Here is a 21,607-nt window from a genome sequence, read left to right as displayed (position 1 = left end):
CTTGTTTGGTTATCTGACCTATATTTCGTATGACAGTGGGACAGGTGTATTTTTAATTTTTTGGAATATTTGGTCACATTCCGTGATTTCCTATGCATTGATAAGCTTGTAAAACTAAAGTTTCTTGAGTAACACCTAGATCAGTGCAAGTATCACTCACAATGAGAGTAGATGGACAAAGACAAGAGTCAGTGAGAAAATGAACATAGTTACTTTATTAATTTTGTCTGAAATTTCTCCATAAGAATATATTACATCTCTCAGTTTAAATTGAAGAAGTTAGTCATTGAATGAAGGAACTACTTCCATTATGGAGACAGGCTATACATATGCTGAAACTTGTGACTAAATAAATTCACAAACAATGACAGTCTTTATTCACTATCAGTTGTAAAAACATATTTTTGATATCAGTAGTATTATGAATAAGAGTTTCATCAGCACAGCAGGTCATCTGAATTACTAGGCATCTATCCCTGTTGCAGGATACAGAGGTGACTTACCGAACGAAAGCGCTGGCAGGTCGATAGACACACAAACAAACAAACACAAACATACACACGAAATTCAAGCTTTCGCAACAAACTGTTGCCTCATCAGGAAAGAGGGAAGGAGAGGAGAAGACGAAAGGAAGTGGGTTTTAAGGGAGAGGGTAAGGAGTCATTCCAATCCCGGGAGCGGAAAGACTTACCTTAGGGGGAAAAAAGGACAGGTATACACTCGCACACACGCACATATCCATCCACACATACAGACACAAGCAGACATATTTAAAGACAAAGAGTTTGGGCAGAGATGTCAGTCGAGGCAGAAGTGTAGAGGCAAAGAAGTTGTTGAAAGACAGGTGAGGTATGAGTGGCGGCAACTTGAAATTAGCGGAGATTGAGGCCTGGCGGATGACGAGAAGAGAGGATATACTGAAGGGCAAGTTCCCATCTCCCAACTCCTATCCTTAATAAGAGTCCTTAATCTTTCCTCTCCCACATCCACACCAGCTGTTCAGAGCATCCTCCTACAGGCCAACCGTAAATTAGAACAGCATGCCACCCTCCACCTCAAAAAACTATCCAACCTCCTGGTTTCCCACCTCCGGAAAGGCAACTCACTCACCCTTCACAACCTTTCCAGCAAACCTCAACCTCCTCTCATTGCACACAAACCCAGTCTCTCCCATCTACTCAATCTCCCACTTCCAGCTCCACTCCCTCCAAAACCTCAAAATTCCGATCAACACAATCTGGAACCACAACACCCTAATTCAGTAGTTAACCTTTCCTCCAAACCTCTCTCCCAATCCGAAACCTCTGTCCTATCCAAAGGCCTCACCTTCAGCCCCACTCCCAGATTCAACCAAACAGCCCTCGTCAAAGATTTACTGTCCTACACTCGTACTCTCTGCTGGAAGAATCACTTTGCCACGAAGAAAAATGATCCTAATCCTACTCCTAATGATCAGACTCCTCAAGACACCATCCAAATTGAACCCTGCCTGGAACAGTTCCGTCCTCCGTCACAGCGGGACCCACCTCCTCTTCCTCAAAATCACCCTCTCCAAACCGCCCAGGAATTTCTGACTTCCAGCCTTGCATCTCAATCCTTCTTAAAAAACCTTAATCCTACACCCAACATCACCACTGCTGAAGCCCAGGCTATCCGTGATCTGAAGGCTGACCGATCCATCGTCATTCTTCCGGCGGACAAGGGTTCCACGAGCGTGGTACTTGATCGTCGGGAGTATGTGGCTGAGGGACTGCGTCAGCTTTCAGACAACACCACATACAAAGTTTGCCAAGGTAACCCCATTCCCGATGTCCAGGCGGAGCTTCAAGGAATCCTCAGAACCTTAGGCCCCCTGCAAAACCTTTCACCTGACTCCATCAACCTCCTAACCCCACAGACACCCCGCACCCCTACCTTCTACCTTCTTCCTAAAATCCACAAACCCAATCATCCCGGCCGCCCCATTGTAGCTGGTTACCAAGCCCCCACAGAACGTATCTCTGCCTACGTAGATCAACACCTTCAACCCATTACATGCAGTCTCCCATCCTTCATCAAAGACACCAACCACTTCCTTGAACGCCTGGAATCCTTACCCAATCTGTTACCCCCGGAAACCATCCTTGTAACCATTGATGCCACGTCCTTATACACAAATATTCCGCACGTCCAGGGCCTCGCTGCGATGGAGCATTTCCTTTCACGCCGATCACCTGCCACCCTACCTAAAACCTCTTTCCTCATTACCTTAGCCAGCTTCATCCTGACCCACAACTTCTTCACTTTTGAAGGCCAGACATACCAACAATTAAAGGGAACAGCCATGGGTACCAGGATGGCCCCCTCGTATGCCAACCTATTCATGGGTCGCTTAGAGGAAGCCTTCTTGGTTACCCAAGTCTGCCAACCCAAAGTTTGGTACAGATTTATTGATGACATCTTCATGATCTGGACTCACAGTGAAGAACAACTCCAGAATTTCCTCTCCAACCTCAACTCCTTTGGTTCCATCAGATTCACCTGGTCCTACTCCAAATCCCATGCCACTTTCCTTGACACTGACCTCCACCTGTCCAATGGCCAACTTCACACATCCGTCCACATCAAATCCACCAACAAGCAACAGTACCTCCATTATGACAGCTGCCACCCATTCCACATCAAACGGTCCCTTCCCTACAGCCTAGGTCTTCGTGGCAAACGAATTTGCTCCAGTCCGGAATCCCTGAATCATTACACCAACAACCTGAAAACAGCTTTCACATCCCGCAACTACCCTCCCGACCTGGTACAGAAGCAAATAACCAGAGCCACTTTCTCGTCCCCTCAAACCCAGAATCCCCCACAGAAGAACCACAAAAGTGCCCCACTTGTGACAGGGTACTTTCCGGGACTGGACCAGACTCTGAATGTGGCTCTCCAGCAGGGATACGACTTCCTCAAATCCTGCCCTGAAATGAGATCCATCCTTCATGAAATCCTCCCCACTCCGCCAAGAGTGTCTTTCCGCCGTCCACCTAACCTTCGTAACCTGTTAGTTCATCCCTATGAAATCCCCAAACCACCTTCCCTACCCTCTGGCTCCTATCCTTGTAACCGCCCCTGATGCAAAACCTGTCCCATGCACCCTCCCACCACCACCTACTCCAGTCCTGTAACCTGGAAGGTGTACACGATCAAAGGCAGAGCCACGTGTGAAAGCACCCACGTGATTTACCAACTGACCTGCCTACACTGTGATGCATTCTATGTGGGAATGACCAGCAATAAACTGTCCATTCGCATGAATGGACACAGGCAGACAGTGTTTGTTGGTAATGAGGATCACCCTGTGGCTAAACATGCCTTGGTGCACAGCCAACACATCTTGGCACAGTGTTACACTGTCCGGGTTATCTGGATACTTCCCACCAACACCAACCTATCCGAACTCCGGAGATGGGAACTTGCCCTTCAGTATATCCTCTCTTCTCGTCATCCGCCAGGCCTCAATCTCCGCTAATTTCAAGTTGCCGCCACTCATACCTCACCTGTCTTTCAACAACTTCTTTGCCTCTACACTTCTGCCTCGACTGACATCTCTGCCCAAACTCTTTGTCTTTAAATATGTCTGCTTGTCTGTATGTGTGGATGGATATGTGCGTGTGTGCGAATGTATACCTGTCCTTTTTTTCCCCCTAAGGTAAGTCTTTCCGCTCCCGGGATTGGAATGACTCCTTACCCTCTCCCTTAAAACCCACTTCCTTTCGTCTTCCCCTCTCCTTCCCTCTTTCCTGATGAGGCAACAGTTTGTTGCGAAAGCTTGAATTTTGTGTGTATGTTTGTGTTTGTTTGTCTATCGACCTGCCAGCGCTTTCGTTCGGTAAGTCACCTCATCTTTGTTTTTATATATAATTTTTCCCACGTGGAATGTTTCCTTCTATTATAATGACTACGTAAATATCATTACATACAGTTTCTGTTGAGCAAGATACAGTACCACAATAAAAAAAAATTGAATTACTTTTGAATGCATTAGGGGAACAGCAGTGATCAATGTCTTGTAAATAATTACTATTAAAAACAGTCTTGGTCACGATTTATTTAACAAGGTGACCGGTTTCGACCACTACTGTGGTCATCTTCAGACCATTGAGTAGGAACCCCTTTCTGTTGTGATTCTCCAACAGAAAGGGGTTCCTACTCAATGGTCTGAAGATGACCACAGTAGTGGTCGAAACTGGTCACCTTGTTAAATAAATCGTGATCAAGACTATTTTTAATAGTAATTAATAAAAAAAACACTGGGTGGCCACATGAAATTAAGTAACAAAACAGGCTTATTTGATAACTCTTTGAAGTGTTAAGAGTTACTTTGATATATTCTCAGGGTGGCTGGCATTCACGCAGATTCTGTGTAACTGGTTTGCAAACTGCATGTTTGTGGATAAAATTTTTTTGTTTACTTTTACTCAACCAATGCTCATTTCATTAAGTAACATTTTATGTTGGGATTATTTAATTTTTTTGAAACAGAGCATGTGCAAACACTTGGGTAAATACTCATGTATGATGATATTCTCTATTTTTATATATCGACAAGTTGCCTTTTATGCAGTTTACTAACTTGCCCAATATATGTTTTCTGCAGGCTCAGATAACTGTAAGATTGTCCACTCAGATAAACAATTTATTGCCCATTTTGTCAAGAGTGTGAGGAATATCTTAAATGTTGAGTGGCATGTCTCTCGTGTCCTCAACACACACATTTTCATGTATTTAAAGTTAGTTGTGCAATACAATTGTCAGTGACCAGCTATATACGTATTACAATTCTATGATTTTACTATAGCTTTGCAGCTTTATGATGACCAGATGACAGATCTTGGTTAGTCATATCCAGATTTGTCACTTTCTTCATAACACACATGTGACTATCATGACACCTCCCCCCCCCCCCTCCCCCCCCCTACACACACACACACACACACACACACACACACACACACCAGTTCCTAGCACCCTGGTGATGGAAGAGTGCCTTGGAATGAGCTCAACTCGTGGCAATTGTTAGACCTGTGGGGGTTGTGCTACACTTGGAGGGCTGGCCTATGTCTTCCTCCTAAATTTTGACATTGGTTCTGAGGCAAGGAGGTGTATTACATGTATATTGTTTAACTGTGTCCTGGAAAAATCATCAGGAAATGGACCAGATCTCCGATCAATACCAGAAAGACAGAAATCATTACCAATATTGAAGATGCCCCTAAAACGGTCAGCCAGTGCTGCCAAGTACATAAAGAACCAAAACCATAAAGTGTCTTGGAGAATGCAGATCATATGATTTCAGTGAAGTGAGAGCTCTCAAACAAAGGACAGTCAAATTAGATAAGGCATACTATGCTTCCAGAAAAAAATGTACATCTCAAAGCATCTGTTGATGAATATTGAAGACAGTATAACACAGTAGCTATACAGCAGAGTGCTTATTCCTAATGTGGAAGACCCCAACAAAGACCCTCGAATTGCAAGAAGAGAATATTGTGCAAAAGATAGTGGGCCAAGGATCCTTCCAAGTGGTAAAGTTTGCAAGTAAGTTTGTACCGTCCTCTCCCAACTTCAAGAAAACCTCACTGATGACATCAAAGAAGATAACTAGCTTCCTATGGCCACGTACGCACTACGCTCCATAGGCTGTCCTAAGAGATCAAAGTAGCCGCCAAGGGTAAAGGAGTTGGATCAAGCTAATAAATACCTTGCAGAACTTCATATTAAGCAAGACTTGTTATGAACGGGGTTGAATAACAGTTAGCTACTGAAACCAGACCCTTCGTAACATCCCTAATAGATGTTAACCATGTTGCAACAATGAAATTTTCTGAGAAATGCTAGAATAGCTGCGCAAGAAAATAAAGGACTACTGTGCTAACATAAAAGCTCAATGTATTAACAAAAACAGCCATTAAACTTCATCAAGGACACCAGAATTAGTAGACAAAAGCATAGCAAAACACAAGCATTATGGTCCGCAGGTGGCCCAAATGAGTGAATAAATAAATAATTAAATTAATATAAAAATAAATAAATGTTGCTAATACAGGATGGTTCATTGATAGTGACCGGGCCAAATATCTCTCAAAATAAGCATCAAACAAAAAAATTTTAAAGAACAAAACTCGTCTAGCTTGAAGGGGGAAACCAGATGGCACTGTAGTTGGCCCGCTAGATGGCACTGCTATAGGTGAAACGGATATCAACTGTGTTTTTTTAAAGAGGAACTCTCATTTTTTATTGCATATTCATGTAGTACGTAAAGACATATGAATATTTTAGTTGGACCACTTTTTTCGCTTTGTGATAGATGGCATTGTAATAGTCACAAACGTATAAGTACTTGGTATCACGTAACATTCCGCCAGTGTGGATGGTATTCTCTTCCTGATACATTACCTGTGTTAAAATGGACTGTTTACCAATTGCGAAAAAGGTTGATATTGTGTTGATGTATGGCTATTGTGATCAGAATGCCCAACGGGCGTTTGCTATGTATGCTGCTCGGTATCCTGGACATCATCCAAGTGTCCGGACCATTCGCCAGATAGTTAAGTTATTAAACAAAACAGGAAGTGTTCAGCCACATGTGAAACGTCAACCATGACCTGCAGCAAATGATGATGCCCAAGTAGGTGTTGTAGCTGCTGTCGCGGCTAATCCGCACATCAGTAGCAGACAAATTGCGCGAGAATCAGGAAACTCAAAAACGTCATTGAGAATCCTATATCAACATCAGTTGCATCTGTACCATATTTCTATGCACCAGGAATTGCGTGGTGACGACTTTGAACGTCGGTGTACAGTTCTGCCACTGGGCACAAGAGAAATTACGGGGAAATAACAGATATTTTGCACACGTTTTGTTTAGTGACGAAGTGTCATTCACCGACAGCCATAACATAAACTGGCACAATATGCACTATTGGCCAACAGAAAATCCACGAAGGCTGCGACAATTGAAACATCAACGATCTTGGCAGGTTAATGTATGGTGCGACATTGAGAGAGGAAGGATAATTGGCAACCATTTTATCGATGGCAGTCTAAAATGGTGCAATGTATGCTGATTCCCTACGTAATGTTCTACCAATGTTACTACAAGATGTTTCACTGCATGACAGAATGGTGATGTACTTCCAACATGATGGATGTCTGGCACATAGCTCACGTGCGGTTGAAGTGGTATTGAATAGCGTATTTCATGACAGGTGGATTGGTTGTTGAAGCACCATACCATGGCCTGCACGTTCACCGGATCTGATGTACCCGGATTTCTTTCTGTGGGGAAAGTTGAAGGATATTTGCTATTGTGATCCACCGACAACGCCTGACAACATGCGTCGGCGCATTGTTAATACATGTGCGAACATTACGGAAGGCGAACTACTCGCTGTTGAGAGGAATGTCGCTATGTTGCCAAATGCATTGAGGTTGACGGACATCATTTTGAGTATTTATTGCATTAATGTGGTATTTACAGGTAATCACGCTGTAACAGCACGCGTTTTCAGAAATAAGTTCACAAAGGTACATGTATGACATTGGAACAACCGAAATAAAATGTTCAAACGTACCTACCTTCTGTATTTTAATTTAAAAAACCTACCTGTTACCAACTGTTCGTCTAAAATTGTGATCCATATGTTTGTGACTATTACAGCGCCATCTATCACAAAACGAAACAAGTGGTCCAACTAAAACATTCATATTTCTTTATGTACTACACGTATATGTAATAAAAAATGGGGGATCGTATTTAAAAAAAACACAGTTGATATCCATTTGACCTATGGCAGCACCATCTAGCGGGCCAACCATAGCGCCATCTGGTTTCCCCCTTCAAGCTAGACAAGTTTTGTTCTTTGTAGTTTTTTCGTTTGATGCTTATTTCGTGAGATATTTGGCCTGGTCACGATCAATGGACCACCCTGTATATGTCCGTGTATATGTCCATGGACCACAGTTGCTGTGGCAAAAAAGCTCCATTGTTCAGTTCAGTGAACATACTTCATTTTCAGCAAGAACAAGAAAAACCATATTGTTTACTGCCCTGATTCTAAATATATAGTGCCCCCCTCCCCGAAAAAGATTTTCTCAGTTGCAGATGTGTCAAGACATCTCTCGTGTCTGTTGTTACTGCTGTTTTATTGTTGAATTTCTTAGATGCATCACCACATTGTAGATAAGTTCTCTCCAGTTATGTCGTTAGCTGCTTGTACTGTTACGTATGAGAGGAGGTCAAAACGTGAAGGGACCTTAGTAAAAAGGAATATTTACTATAATGATAGAAAATTGAAACACACTATTTTTCTACGTAACCTCCCTGCATTTAAATGCATTTTGTCTAATGTTTCACAATGTTCCTGATTCCATTGGAAAAAGTTTTTTGTTTGCACCTGTAACCAATTTGGAGCTGCATCAAGGACTTCTGCATTGGTTGCAAATCATCTTCCACTGAGTGGTTCCTTCAGTGGTCCAAACATGTGGAAATTCTTGGAGCCAGGTGTGGAATGTACGGCGGGTGTTCCAGCAATTTGAATCCCAACTCGTTTATTGTTTTGGCCGTCTGTTTGCAGAATGTGGCCAAGAGGTACCTTGCTGCAGAATGACACTTCTTCAGTTTTCTGTGACATTTGTGCTCTTCTGGAGATCTTCACGAAAGTGACTGACAACCCTGCAGGCACAATGGGGCTCACGTCCAGCATACATAGCCTCAGCGCACCTCAGTATCACAAACTCACCCTGTTGCTGTAACGGTGGTGGGGCCAGTGCTAGTAGAGGCATCCAGTTTCAAGGAACCTATTCTTGTCCGCCACACATGTGGCCAGAAAATAAACTGCAAGTTTTCCACTGCTGGCCGCTATGAAGGTAGGCACCATAGTGGCACAGGTCAGTTCTTCCAGCTTAGAGAGCCTCTCCTAGCCTCCGGGCAGATGCTACTCACCCCATCGTCTTGAGATGCTCTCGAAGTCCATCATAGGGACCGATGCCATTGCATTCAGCATTTGTCGTAGTTTCCCTTGTGCAGTCGGACTGTATCTGGGATAGACTTTTCTGTTTATATGCTTATGTTTTTTCAGGACAGCTTCATCACACTTAGAACATTTTCCATACAAGCGTATTTGTCTGTGAAGATCCTAATTGTGTTACTTTGTCAAACTCTAGAATCACCATAGTGTCAAGCCTCCATATCTGTGAAATGTTGTAATTGTGATTTTGCTATTGTGGCAGCAGATGTTTGTTTTATTGTCACTAAACTTTTTTAAACTTTGATCAGTCTTTTCCCTATGTTGATGTGAGCGACACATCAATTTGGATCTGATTGTAGGTTAGTTTAGTTCTCAACACATCTTGGTAGTTCTCGCTGTTCAGTTTCCCCTCTTGGTGTGAAATAAACGGCTATCACATCTTCGTTTGCAGCTTGTACTGCACTGATGATTCTTTTGGTACCCAGTTCGCACACATTTTCTGAAAATTTAGCCTGTCATGAAAGACGGAATATGCTAAACCATGACTTGCATGTAAAGTATTAGCGATTTCTTCCATTGTGATTCACCTGTTTTCAATCACCATACCTTTTGAGACTTTTACATTGTCCTATGTTGTTGTCAGTGGCCTGCACGATGTTTTTCCTCATTACATAGAAAAGTTCTTCCCTGTTTGGAGTGCTCTATCCATTTGTAGATTTTGCTTCATGATAAACAGCTTTCCCCATACTCTGGTTGCATTCGACAAATAATTTCTGCAGGATTAACATCTCCCGCAAACATAAAGCAGGTAACTGTCTTCATTTCCTCCTCGGTGTAGATCGACAATGGAGCTGCCGTGTTTCACAGTCTGCTACAATATAATGACTAACACAGAAGTGAGTGACATATTGTATAGAATTGTTGCAGATGACAATACCCCAGCCCTGGATACTAGCAGTATTACCAAACCCTATGGAAGAAATTGCAAGTCGCTTTACTTTTTGACCTTCTGTCGTAATATGGTGGATACAAATATTGTTTGTCATATAACTTGTCAGTCAAACCTAACTTCAATTTATAAACATTAATCATGTTATTTCACAGTTCCCTCTCTTTGTATCAGTTTCTGGCCATATTAGTTTTAGTGTTCTCTTTGTTCTTCTTTTTGCACGCTGTTCCCCTCCCACTGCTTCATTTGTCCTTCTGTCTTGTCACAAAGATAGTTGGACTAGCACACCTCTGGGGTACTGTACAGCGTCTCAGGAGGAATGGTAAATATTTAGGAATGACAGGAACGATCATCCGAAGCAAAAACTATAGTAAACATGGACTCTAGAATGGATACCTTAAAAGCTATGAGCACTTCTTTAGTAGAAGACAGGTTTCGAGGTAAAAACGATGGAAAAAGTACTCTTGGTTCTTAAGGTATAAATTTTAGAGCCTGTGTTTACTAGACTTCTTTGATTAGAATTATCATTCCTCCCATACCACTGAATATTTGACTATTCCTCCTGGGACATTTGTATAGTGGATGAGATGGCTTTTCCAATAAAATAAATTTTTGTGTGACATTTACATATCATTGTGTTCTAAAAATGCTTGTAACTAAAGGTCATATTACAACTTTGGTAGGACAAGTAATGGTAATGCTAATTATTTCTCATACTTTGTTGCAGGGAAGTGACACCGAAGAAAGCAGTTCAGCAACAGATAATAACTCGTGGGATGATCAAGCACTGGTTGACGCATTTGAAGAAGCTTCACTTGCAGCAAAATACAGAATAGCTGCTCGTATGATTGCACGTGGAGAACAACCTCTTGAAAATGGCTTAGATTTACCAGAACAACTTGAAAGTGGTGTTGGGCAAACTGTGGCAAGCAAAAAGTCAAAGAAAGGCAACAAAAGAAAGGTGCAGTTGGTATTATGTTACGTGACGATGTTGATATTTTCTATCAGTGGAAAATCCAGGATGGAATGTAACATTATTATGAAAAGGAAAGTTGCTACTCACCATGTAGCGGAAATGCTAAGTCGCAGATAGTTGCAACAAAATGACTGTCACAAATAAAGCTTTCTGCCAGTAAGGCCTTTGTCAAACACACACACACACACACACACACACACACACACACACACACACACACACACACACACACAGTAGTCTTAGGCAACTGAGCCACACTGGGAGCAGCAGCACCAGTGCATGATGGGAGTGGCAACTGGGTGGAGGTGATGAGGAGGTTGGGGTGGGGAGGGGGGAGGGATAGTGGGGTAGGGGTGGTGGACAGTGAAGTGCTGCAGGTTAGACGGGAGGCAGGCAAGAGGTAGGGAGAGGGGGGGGGGGGGGGGGGAGAGCGGAAAAGGAGAGAAGTAGAAAGACTGGGTGTGATGGTGGAATGAGGACTGTGTGGTCTTGGAATGGGAACAGGAAAGGGGCTGGGATGAGTGAGGACAATGACTAACGAAAGTTGAGGCCAGGAAGGTTACGGGAACATAGGAGGTATTGGAGGGAGAGTTCCCACCTGTGCAATTCAGAAAAGCTGGTGTTGGTGAGAGGGATCCATATAGCACAACTGTGAAGCTGTCATTGAAATGAAGGATGTTGTGTTTGTCAGCGTGCTCAGCAACAGGGTAGTCCACTTGTTTCTTGGCCACAGTTTGTCTGCCGCCATTCATGCGGACAGATAGCTTGTTGGTTGTCATGCCCTACAAGCTAGACTGCAACCACTGTGCTGCATTCTATGTGGGAATGACAACCAACAACTGTCTGCCCGCATGAATGGCGACCGACAAACCATATAGCTGAGCACGCTGCCGAATATGACATCCTTGATTTCAATGACTGCTTCGCCACCTGTGCCATATGAATCCTTCCCACCAACACCAGCTTTTCTGAATTGCATTGGTGGGAACTCTTCCTGCAATATATCCTACATTCCCGTAACCCTCCTGGCTTCAACCTTCGTTGATCATTTTCCTCACCCATGCGGCCCCTTCCCTGTTCCCACTCCAGCACTAAACAGCCCTCACTCCACCATTGCATCCAGTCTTTTTACTTCCCTCCTTCTTCGTTACTCCTTCCCCCTTCCCCACCTATTGCCTGCCCTCCGTCTAGCATGCAGCACTTCACTGTCGGCCACCCCTACCCTACCGTCCCACCTCAGCCTCCTCTATACCTCCACTCAGTTGCCACTCCCATCATGCACTGGTGCTCCTGCTTGCAGTGTGGCCCAGTTGCCTGAGAATACAGATGTGTGGGTGTGTGTCTATTTTTGACAAAGGGTTTACTGGCCGAAAGCTTTACATGTGACTGTCTTTTTGTTATGTACGAATGCGTCTGTCTTTTTGTTGTGCCTATCTGTGACTCAACATCTCTGCTGTGTGGTGAGTAGTGTCTTTCCTTTTGATGTTTTCTATAATTTTTATACACAGTCAGCTTCCATGAATTCAGAATTTGGGGGAGACCAGAAAAAGTTCTAATAGTTTAGAGTTTTACAAAAGTTGGGCTGATCAAAGTGCAATTGAGAATAGTTCTTATCTAGACTATCCTCTAAGACAGTAGTAGAAAGTAATGCTTTAATTTAAATAACATTTGTAGTTCTTACAAAGGGAAGCAGGAAGTAACAACTAGAACTGCAGTTGGAAGAAATTTGATTTGTCACCGACACTATTAATTCGTATTTACATCAACTTTCCAAGTGAAAGAGACACACAAATTTCTGAAACTTCAATTTTATTTTACAGATAAATCAGAGGTATCTTTCTTTGTCAGTGACCTCCACCATGCTTGCTCAAGTGCCTCTCCCCCCTGCCCCCCCCCCCCTCCCCCACCCCTTGTGACCAGGCCGAAAATAAATTGGCAACTTCCACTCTAAGGATGGATTTGCACAATGTTTCCAGTGACAACTTTGCCCCCTTTGAGTTATGTATGAGCAGCCCTCCCTCTCCCCCCTCCCCCTCTGCCTCCCCTCCCCCCCATCATGATCATCACCTGATCGCCCAGATGTGCAAAATCAATTTATTTTTTTCTCCTCAGACAGACAGAAAGAGGGCCCCCACATATTGTGAAAATCAGTATATATTTCTCTGCTTTCCTGTCATTGCTGTTGAGTCTGTGGCTTTTTGATGAATCCCACATTCCTTAAAACAGTTCAGAATCATCACCAGTGTAACTTTTCCCAAGCTTTATCAGTTAAAACTGCCATGCTGGTCCTCAATCATCACTGCAGTTAAGTCTCAATTGTTTTACAGTATAAAGTTTCAAAAATCCCTATTCAAGTGGTTGTACTTTCAAAATGGTGGTGTTCACGGGGGAAAAATGAGGTCTCATTTTATCTAGAGGTGGTGAATTATTGTGAACTGTGCAGTTGTCCAGAAAATAATTTTTATTTTTCCATTTCTTTGACCTGGCTCAAACAGCTATGTATTGAATAATTCTGTTGGCATCCACGCCTTTGTGTTAGAGTAATAAGACACAGGAAACCATTAGATACCCTTGTAACATCAAGTCTTAGCAGCTTTTGCTCTAGATGGGTTCTAGTTCTGGTACTTTACCATGTTCACTGTAAGCAACAGCATTACTTTTTCTTTTCTGTGATTCTCCTCATGACTCTTCTGTTTATAAATGTATTTGATCAGTGTGCTTAAAGAAAAAACAGCCCTGTTTCATCAGTATAGAACACTTTTCATGGATTTTAATGTGCCACCAGGCTTGCTAGTTCATTTTTCCAAGCCATACAGACTGTGTCTTCAAAGGCTGCACTTACTCCAGAAATCTTTTCGAAGCAGTTCTGTCATTTTTAAAGTTAGTTAGCCGCTGCTCACTGGTGAAGAAGCCTTCAGTGTCCAGACTAGTAGTGAATGATTGAGTATTTTCTTCAAACATAAAACCTTTGACAGGTATGTTTTGTCGTCTACATTGACTAATCCCTTTCAAAAACTATTCTCGAAGAGATTGGCGTTTACTTTGGCAAGCTCACTCCCTCCCATCATATGATGACTTACTGTTCTTAAAGAGCCAGATATTTGTACTCATTTTAACAATATTATGAGAAGGAAAGCTGCTACTCACCATATAGTGGAGTTGCTGAGTCGCAGATAGGCACAACAAAGAGTTTCACACTTACAGCTTTCGGCCAATAAACTGCAACCAGTTGCAGTCAGTTGTTGACAAAGGCCATTGGCTGAAAGCTTTAAGTGTGAAACTCTTTTTTTTCTGCCTGCCTGAGACTCAGCATCTCCGCTACATGGTGAGTAGCAACTTTCCTTCTCATAATATTGTTATATTCCATCCTGGACTTACCATTGTTCGATTTGTACTCATTTTAAGTCATTTTTGAACTGCCTTGTGTTCTATAGTATTCTATTCCATGCTAAGTGGTCTAATTTCGAGAAAAGTCCCACATGACCAGCACAGATTTTGCTGAAATTTTGTGTGAACATTCATATATGTTCAGAATGAATATTGGCAAAGTTTTACTTTCTCCAGTTTAATACTTGCAGAGAGATGGTCATTTGAAACTTTCTGGTAGATCAAAACTGTGTGCTGGACTGAGACTCGAACTTGGTATCTTTGCCTTTCACGGGCAAGTGCTCTGCCAACTGAGATACCAAAGCATGAATCATGATCAATCCTCACAGCTTTACTTCTGCTGGTACCTTGTCTCCTACCTTTCAGATGTCACAGGAATTCTACTGCAAAACTTGTGGGACTAGCACTCCAGAAAGTAAGTGTATTGTGGAGATATGGCGTACCAGAGCCTGGGGAATGTTTCGAGAATGATACTTTCACTCTGCAGCTGTGCACTAATTTGAAACTTCCTGGCTGTGACTGAGCCATGTCTTCCAGCAGTGGTCGTTGGGCAAGTTTCACAGTAGAACTTCTTTGATGTTGGGAAGGTAGGAGATGAGGCACTGTTGGAAGTAAAGCTTGTTGTGCTTGGGTAGCTCAGTTGGTAAAGAACTTGCCCGTGAAAGGCAAAGTTTCCAGGTTTGAAGCTTGTTCCGGTGCACACTCCACTGCAGAGTAAAAATATCATTCTGGATATTATCCTTTGCTTGCCCCCATAGTGCAGCTTCCAACAGTGCACCTCTGAGTTTTTGGCAACTTAGAAACCTAATATCTGTGGCAATGTTTTCTTGGGAAAAAACCCTAGGCCGTTGTGTACAAATTTTTGTGCGCTCTTATGCGGAATAATAAAATATTTTGTGAGCAGTTTTCACATTGATAACTTGAAGCAAGGTCGGCCGAAGAATACATACTCCTGACTTTTGAACTGACTGAGACAGCTATTTATAAGGGACCTACATTAAACATTAGCTCTGAACCCAGTTGCAGCTAGCTTTTTTTCACATGTTCTGTCTATAAGAGAGAAATGGAAATAAATTACATGTCCCCATGAAAGCATAACATCAGTTCCTCCTCATTAATTACCAGATATGCCCGTCTGAACCTCAGCATTTATCTATAACACCACATTTGAAAAGCTTCTATTCTCTTCTCATCTAAACTGTTTACCATCCATGTTTCTCTTCCATACATGGCTACACTCCATGCAACGTAATCAAGTGAAATCACATGATATTGAGGGAATTAAGAGTACGAAACAAGACACTTAAAGTAGTAGATGAGTTTTGACCTTCATAATGCAAAATAACTGATAACAGCAGAAGTAGAGAGTATATAAAGTGTAGACTGGCAATAGCATGAAAAAGTATCTCCCACAAAGAGAAATCTGTTGCCGAACACTTACATATATATTCTGTGTCAACAGATTTCTCTTTGTGGGAGATACTTTTTCATGCTATTGCCAGTCTACACTTTATATACTCTCTACTTCTGCTGTTATCAGTTATTTTGCATTATGAAGGTCAAAACTCATCTACTACTTTAAGTGTCTTGTTTCGTACTCTAATTCCCTCAACATCATGTGATTTCACTTGATTACGTTCAGTTACTATTGTTTTGCCGTTTTTGAGGTTCATCTTACATAGTCCTTTCAAGGCAATGTCCATTCTGTTCAACTGCTCCTCCAAGTCCCGTGCTGTCTCTGACAGAATTACAGTCTTCGGCATGTACAACAAATATTAAGGTATGTTGCAGACAAAAGCCGCCATCTTAATTGCTACAAACTCTGCAGCTATGATGAATTTTTGTAAATGATTTTGTGATGCCTTCAGCAGACATTTTCTTTATTTGACGTGGGATTGTACTATTTTGGACTAAGACAATTTCCAAGAGTGTAAAACAGAAGCATAATGCATTGAATGCATTAGGATCACTAATCAATTTAACAACTACTCAGATCCCAAGCTGTACTAAGAGGACTGTAACTTAATTTACAGATTATTCATTAATGTATATTACACTATATGTGTTGTTGCTCCTATGTTGTAATTATGACTCCATATAACTGTCATAAAATAAATTGGAAATTTTTTCATTATTATAGGATCATGTTACTTTTGAGCAGTTGTTAAGCAGCTTGTATATACAAGGTGTCCATAATTAATGTGTCAACTTTGAACAGAATAGTATTGAAACAGGGGCCTATGTCATGGAACAACAAAATTTTAATGAAAATTTGACCAATAGATGGTGCTATAAGTATCAGAATGTGCACACCAACAGATGTGCAAATGCAACTGTTCCTCAGTTTATGTCAGACACATCCACCCAACACGACTCTCCATAAGGATTGTGAGCTGTTGGCAAAGCTTGTTACAAGAACAGTGAGTGTGCACCAGTAGCCAAGCAGATGTTCTGGATGCTCAAAAGTATGAAAAAATGAATTGATCGGTTGTCTGCTAAAGGCCTGGAGAAAATAATTACAAAATTTGAAAAGACAGCTTCTGTTGAAATGAAATTTGGCAGAGGGAGGAAAGCAGTTGATCAGACACCTGTCGAAGATGTGGCCATGGCATTGCAGGAGGGGCGAAGAGATAGTCTGCAACATGTGGTGCATGGGGAATTGACCAAATATTGAACATGCCTGCAAGCATGTTGCATAAAGTCGTGTGAAACATCCTGCATTGCTATCCATACAAAATCACCCATGTTCAGGTGTTGGTTCCTGCTGCCCTATCAGCAGGACAAAAGTTCACTCTGGAATTCCTACATTTAAATACACAGAATTGCAGAATATGGGCAATCGAACATCCACACGCATATCTTCTTGGGGTGCTGATTGAACCACCCTCCTCCATTTGTACCTGTCCCTTGTCCATTCAAAATTAGACTATGGGTGCTTTGTTTATGCATCTGCATGTCCATCCCTTTTACGCTGTCTCAACACTATCCATCATCATGGCATCCATTTGGTTGCGGGCGCCTTATACACCAACCTGGTTGAGAGTCTGTATGCTGAAGCTGCTGAATTACCACTGTCCTACCGCCGTGACTTTCTCCTCAGCAGGTATGCATGCCATTTGTCTGCCATGCATGGCCACCCCTCCTATGGCTCCTTCTTTGATGATTCCTTTGATCATCAATATGGGGCTCGTCCCTCTTCTGTGTTACCTCCTGGAGTCCGTTTTCGCCACTTGCTGCGGCGGCTTAACTTCACGCTACCTGCAACTTTCCCAGTGGGTGTGAAGGATTCACACCCACTTGCTAAAACGACTGATAAATCAGATGGCAAACCCAAGCTGAAACGTAAAAAAAAAAAGTACATTCCAGTAGGAAGTGCTGGACTGTTAAAATTTGGGTGCAATGTGTACAAAGTGGTGGGGCAGCGCCACTGAACAATGACAATGGCTAAAAAAGCAGTGCCTAATACACAGCCGAGTTAAAATAATCGCCTCCTGGCGAGAGGGCCGAGAGGTCATCCAAGGTGCCAGGAGAGGCTTAATAAGCCAAAGCTTATTCCCATAAAGGGAGGACCATTGGCGATCCCACCTCCTGACAGACAGCATTGTAGAGATCATCAGAGGGAATATAGGTACTCACGGGCTGAGGTACGAGGAATGCAGCCTTGGCAGCAGTGTCAGCAGCCTTGTTTCCTGGCACACCAACATGACCAGGGAACCACAGAAACATGACATTGGCTCCACCAAGAGCGAGCAAGTGACAGTTTTCCTGGACCCACTGCACTAAGGGATGAGCAGTGTACAGCGCCCCAAGACTTTGGAGGGCACTGAGTGAGTCTGACCAGAGGACACAATTGGGAAGGCTGTATCGCCAGATGTACTCCGTGGTATGATACATGGCGAAAAGCTCGGCTGTAAATACCGAGGAGTGTGCCAGAAACCGATATCGAAAGACACGGGTGCCAGTGACGAAGGCACACCTTATCCCACAGTTAGTCAGAGCCATCACTGTATACAAAGGCACTATCACTAAGAGTCCATGCGAAGGTCATGAAACTGAAGGTGATCGACTGAGGATGGGCTTCCTTAGGAAGCAAATGAAGGCCAAGGTTAACATGGGCTGCTTCACGAGGCCAAGGTAGTGAAATGCAGTAGGATTGTAAACCTTTGCATTAAAATCACTGTTGCTAACTGATGAGAGGGCAGATGTCGACACGGCCACCATTAAGTTTGACCCATTTCAATGCAGATCATCCGCCCCGGTGCCACCCACTCTGATCGGAGGCTCTCCCCTTGAACGCCACATCACCAAAGCTAAGGCCACCTGCCACAGGAGCCATTGCCCAGAGTGCCAGTACCCAAAGTGAGCAGGTCCTTGTCTGTCACAGGGAGGTCACAGCTCAGGCATTGGCAGTGTGATCTTTTTGGTCTCAGGACAATTAGAAACTGATTTTTCCCATCTGATGTGGTACGATGTTGCTGTGTAGAATGGTCATATGTAATGGTGCCAGATCTGTTGAATGCTGAGCTTGTGCTGTCATGCTTGTGGAACAGTGCGGATGGTGTAATGTGCGACTTAAACAACTGCTGTCATTTTGCGATTCATTTGTCATTTGTAGCTGATCTCATTTACGTTAAGGTAATTACAGTGCTCTCTAATAGTAAAATTTTCATTAAATTTTTTTGTTCCATGAAGTTTCCCCAGTATCAGTAATATTCTGTTGAAATTTGATGTTCTGAGCAGTGGTTCTCTTTCTACAGAGTTTTGAAACTGGAAATTTTAATTCTGGACACCCTGTATGTCAATTTTGGTAACATGCATATAGAAGGAAGATCATTAATTGTATTAGAGAATTTCATTAATGGCACACTGTGCCATATATGTCTTTGTTATTAAGTATATTTAATTATTGTTCATCATTGTTGCAAAGTATGATTGCACATAGATTCATAATAAAATAAATTGGAAATACTTGTTATGTTGTTATAGGAGTGCATCTCTTTCAGACAGTTGTTAGAAGGATCTCATATGCATATAAAGTCAATGTACCATCAAATGGGGTGATATCAGATGGTTTTAAGGTTATTTTCACAACAACTTGCATAGGGTAGGTTAGATTGCATTCTTTATTACAGAAATGGTAGGGTATATGTATAATCAGTAGTACTAGGGTATATGTACAATGAATAATATGTCCTAAAACAGGAATAAGTGTGTACCTGTATTTGCCTGAGACAAATATCGTTCCCAAATTGCCCAACCCCTTTCTGGTGTCTGGAGCTAGAATAGTCCTGCGGCCCTTCCTTGCCTGTCGTAAGAGGCGACGAATCGGAGAGTTTTTAATTGGGAAAAGCTTTTATTTTACTGTGATCTTGTGACTGTTTTTGGACTTCTCAAGAGTTTTTGCTCTTTTTGCTTTTTCTTTTTAACATATTTTCCCTCACATTTTTGACTTTTAAGTTCTGGTCTCCTTTTTGAGTTTGACCTCCACTTTCCAAATTGTACCGAAGTGGAGGCTATTTGTGGAACACACATTACTGTAATGCATTACCTCTCCACTGTGCACTGTTATCTTTTGCACCTACCAATGAAGTGGATCTACTGCTGCAGCCAAAATCCAGCACGGTTGCCAGTCTGTCGTGGCGGGGTTGTCATTTACCACCTGACAACCCGAAGATCGCACTGCCAATGCCTGAGCTGTGACCTCCCTGTGACAGACAAGGACCTGCTCACTTTGGGGTACTGGCACTCTGGGCAATGGCTCCTGTGGCAGGTGGCCTTAGCTTTGGTGAGGTGGCGTTCACGGGGAGAGCCTCCGATCAGAGTGGGTGGCACCGGGGCGGATGATCTGCATTGAAATGGATCAAACTTAATGGTGGCCGTGCCGACATCTGCCCTCTCATCAGTTAGCAACAGTGATTTTAATGCAAAGGTTTACAATCCTACTGCATTTCAGTCATTTACCATGCCTCTTGAAAAAGAGCCAGGTAAGGAGAAATGGAAGTGGACAGTTTGCAGAGTTCTTGCTTTATTCCCTCAATGACAGTGGCTCTTTCGCTTGAATGAAGCCATTATTTTCCATTGGAAATATTGAAGATTGGGAGGTTGCACCAATAGAAATGATAAGTGGATCTTGTTGATCAAAACATCACATGCCAACCAATTACAGGCATTTCAGGCATCTATTCCATCCTCCACTTTCTCAGACCTGACTTTGTTGTTGTTGTTGTTGTTGTGGTGGTGGTGGTGGTGGTGGTGGTGGTGGTGGTCTTTAGTCCTGAGACTGGTTTGATGCAGCTCTCCATACTAATCTATCCTGTGCAAGCTCCTTCATCTCCCAGTACCTACTACAACCTACATCCTTCTGAATCTGCTTAGTGTATTCATCTCTTGGTCTCCCTCTACGATTTTTACCCTCCACGCTGCCCTCCAATGCTAAATTTGTGATCCCTTGATGCCTCAGGACATGTCCTACCAGCCGATCCCTTCTTCTAGTCAAGTTGTGCCACAAACTTCTCTTCTCCTCAATCCTGTTCAATACCTCCTCGTTAGTTACATGATCTACCCACCTAATCTTCAACATTCTTTTGTAGCACCACATTTCGAAAGCTTCTATTCTCTTCTTGTCCAAATTATTTATTGTCCATGTTTCACTTTCATAGATGGCTACACTCCATACAAATACTTTCAGAAACGACTTCCTGACACTTAAATCTATACTCGATGTTAACAAATTTCTCTTCTTCAGAAACGCCTTCCTTGCCTTTGCCAGTCTACATTTTATATCCTCTCTACTTCGACGATCATCAGTTATTTTGTTGCCCAAATAGCAAAACTACTTTACTGCTTTGTCTCGTTTCCTAATCTAATTCCCTCAGCATCACCTGACTTAATTCGACTACATTCCACTATCCTCATTTTGCTTTTGTTGATGTTCCTCCTTTCAAGCCACTGTCCATTCCGTTCAACTGCTCTACCAGGTCCTTTGCTGTCTCTGACAGAATTAAAATGTCATCGGCGAACCTCAAAGTTTTTATTTCTTCTCCATGGAATTTAACACCTACTCCGAATTTTTCTTTTGTTTCCTTTACTGCTTGCTCAATATACAGATTGAATAACATCGGGGAGAGGCTACAACCCTGTCTTACTCCCTTCCCAACCACTGCTTCCCTTTCATGTCCCTCGACTCTTGTAACTGCCATCTGGTTTCTGTACAAATTGTAAATAGCCTTTTGCTCCCTATATTTTACCCCTGCCACCTTTAGAATTTGAAAGAGAGTATTCCAGTCAACACTG

General features: G+C 42.6%; 1 protein-coding gene across 2 annotated transcripts in view; it reads left to right on the top strand.

The window, feature by feature from the left end:
* Positions 1 to 21,607, top strand: part of LOC124804808 (survival motor neuron protein) — a 128,686-nt gene that overhangs the window by 25,325 nt on the left and 81,754 nt on the right. For both annotated transcript variants that reach the window (XM_047265146.1, XM_047265145.1), the window contains exon 2: positions 10,679 to 10,912. In XM_047265146.1, the coding sequence (XP_047121102.1) occupies positions 10,679 to 10,912 (234 nt within the window). The remainder of the gene's footprint in view (positions 1 to 10,678; positions 10,913 to 21,607) is intronic.

The sequence above is a fragment of the Schistocerca piceifrons genome, chromosome 7 (genome assembly GCF_021461385.2).
Source record: "Schistocerca piceifrons isolate TAMUIC-IGC-003096 chromosome 7, iqSchPice1.1, whole genome shotgun sequence".
NCBI classification, from domain to species: domain Eukaryota; kingdom Metazoa; phylum Arthropoda; class Insecta; order Orthoptera; family Acrididae; genus Schistocerca; species Schistocerca piceifrons.
The sequence above is the reverse complement of the archived record's forward strand: the minus strand, read 5'-3'. Positions and strand labels throughout refer to the sequence as shown.